Source organism: Chrysochloris asiatica, unplaced genomic scaffold (genome assembly GCF_000296735.1).
Source record: "Chrysochloris asiatica unplaced genomic scaffold, ChrAsi1.0 scaffold00260, whole genome shotgun sequence".
NCBI lineage: Eukaryota > Metazoa > Chordata > Mammalia > Afrosoricida > Chrysochloridae > Chrysochloris > Chrysochloris asiatica.
In genome coordinates, this window is record NW_006408778.1 from 1809331 (window position 1) to 1810658 (window position 1328).

At 41.6% G+C, this 1328-nt stretch overlaps 1 gene segment (V, D, J or C); it reads left to right on the plus strand.

The window, feature by feature from the left end:
- The first annotated feature begins 632 nt into the window (after window positions 1–632).
- Window positions 633–1084, plus strand: LOC102822402. The segment is given in 2 exon segments: window positions 633–684; window positions 766–1084. Coding segments are annotated over 2 exon segments (371 nt in total).
- Window positions 1085–1328: the final 244 nt, after the last annotated feature.

A 1328-nucleotide genomic window follows, 5' to 3' on the forward strand; every position in this document is an offset into this window, starting at 1 on the left:
GAACCGACTCGATGGCACTTAACAACAACAACAACAAATCTAAGGCCATAGAAGAATTAATGAATTCGAATTATGATGTTGGAGAAGAACATTAAAAGTAAAAAACAAAAAACAAAAAAGAATAAATCAAGAGTATTAAAGGTACCAAAAGACTACCAGAAGAACAAATAAATATTTTTTGGAAGAAGTACAGCAAGGATGATCCTTAGAAAGCAGGATTGCAAGACTTTGTCTTTCATAAATCAGACATGTTTTCAGGGGGAACCTATTCTTGGAGAAGGACATGTTGTTTGGTAAAGTGGATAGTGAAGAAAAAGGGGGGGGGGTTTAAAAGGTTATGGATTGGCACAGTGACAAATGCAATAGGCTAAAAGCATAACAACAATTATGAAGATGAAACAGAGATGAGCATTGTTTTGGTCTGTTGTGCACAGAGATAGCTGAAGACAGAACAACTCAGACCAGGCTTGGTGGTTGCATCAACAACAGTATGAGGAACAGGAAGAACCAGTGGTTTTTATAACCTTAAGCTTCTTATATCCTTCCCTGCATACCACATGCAAATCCCCCAGGGGACGCTCATAGAAATATGCATACCATTTTTGCCCTGAGTGGTGGTTTACATTCTCCAGATGGTCATGCAGATTACCTGGTCCCTTGTATGCCTGCTGGTAGCCCTTTTGGGTGAGTTTCTTTGGGAATTCAAGATTCACAAGGAGTAAGTGAGTGATGGGATAAACTCACTCTGACTCTTCTGGTCTACAGAGGTTCTGTCTGGGCCAACACTAACAGAGTCAGGCCCAGGGCTGATGATGCCCTCACAGACCCTGTCTCTCCCTGCTCTGTCTCTGGATTCTCCATCACAACCAGTGGTTACTGTTGGCACTGGATATGTCAGATACCTGGAAAAGGGTTTCAATGGATGTCAGAAATATACACAGATGGAAGTACATACTATGACCCATCTCTGAAAAATAGACTTTCCATTTCCATGGACACATCCACAAACAAGTTCTTCCAGCAGCTGAGATCTATGACCCCTGAGGACACTGCTGTATATTACTGTGCCAGAGATACACTGTGAGGAGTATTCAAGGTGAGCCCATACACAAACCTTCCTGCTTGAAGAGGATTGCCTTAAGGGGTGTACAAGTTACACAAATAGAGGAGAAAAATCTCAGAAGCCAAAACAGATTCAGTGAGGGGTATGTCTAAACATCAGGAGTTTCTTATACCTCCAGTCTTTCACCCATGGGACTTCCCATTTCCCTTAACTGTGTTCTACTTTATTTCACTCTCAGACATAAGTGTCATACAGAGTATGCATT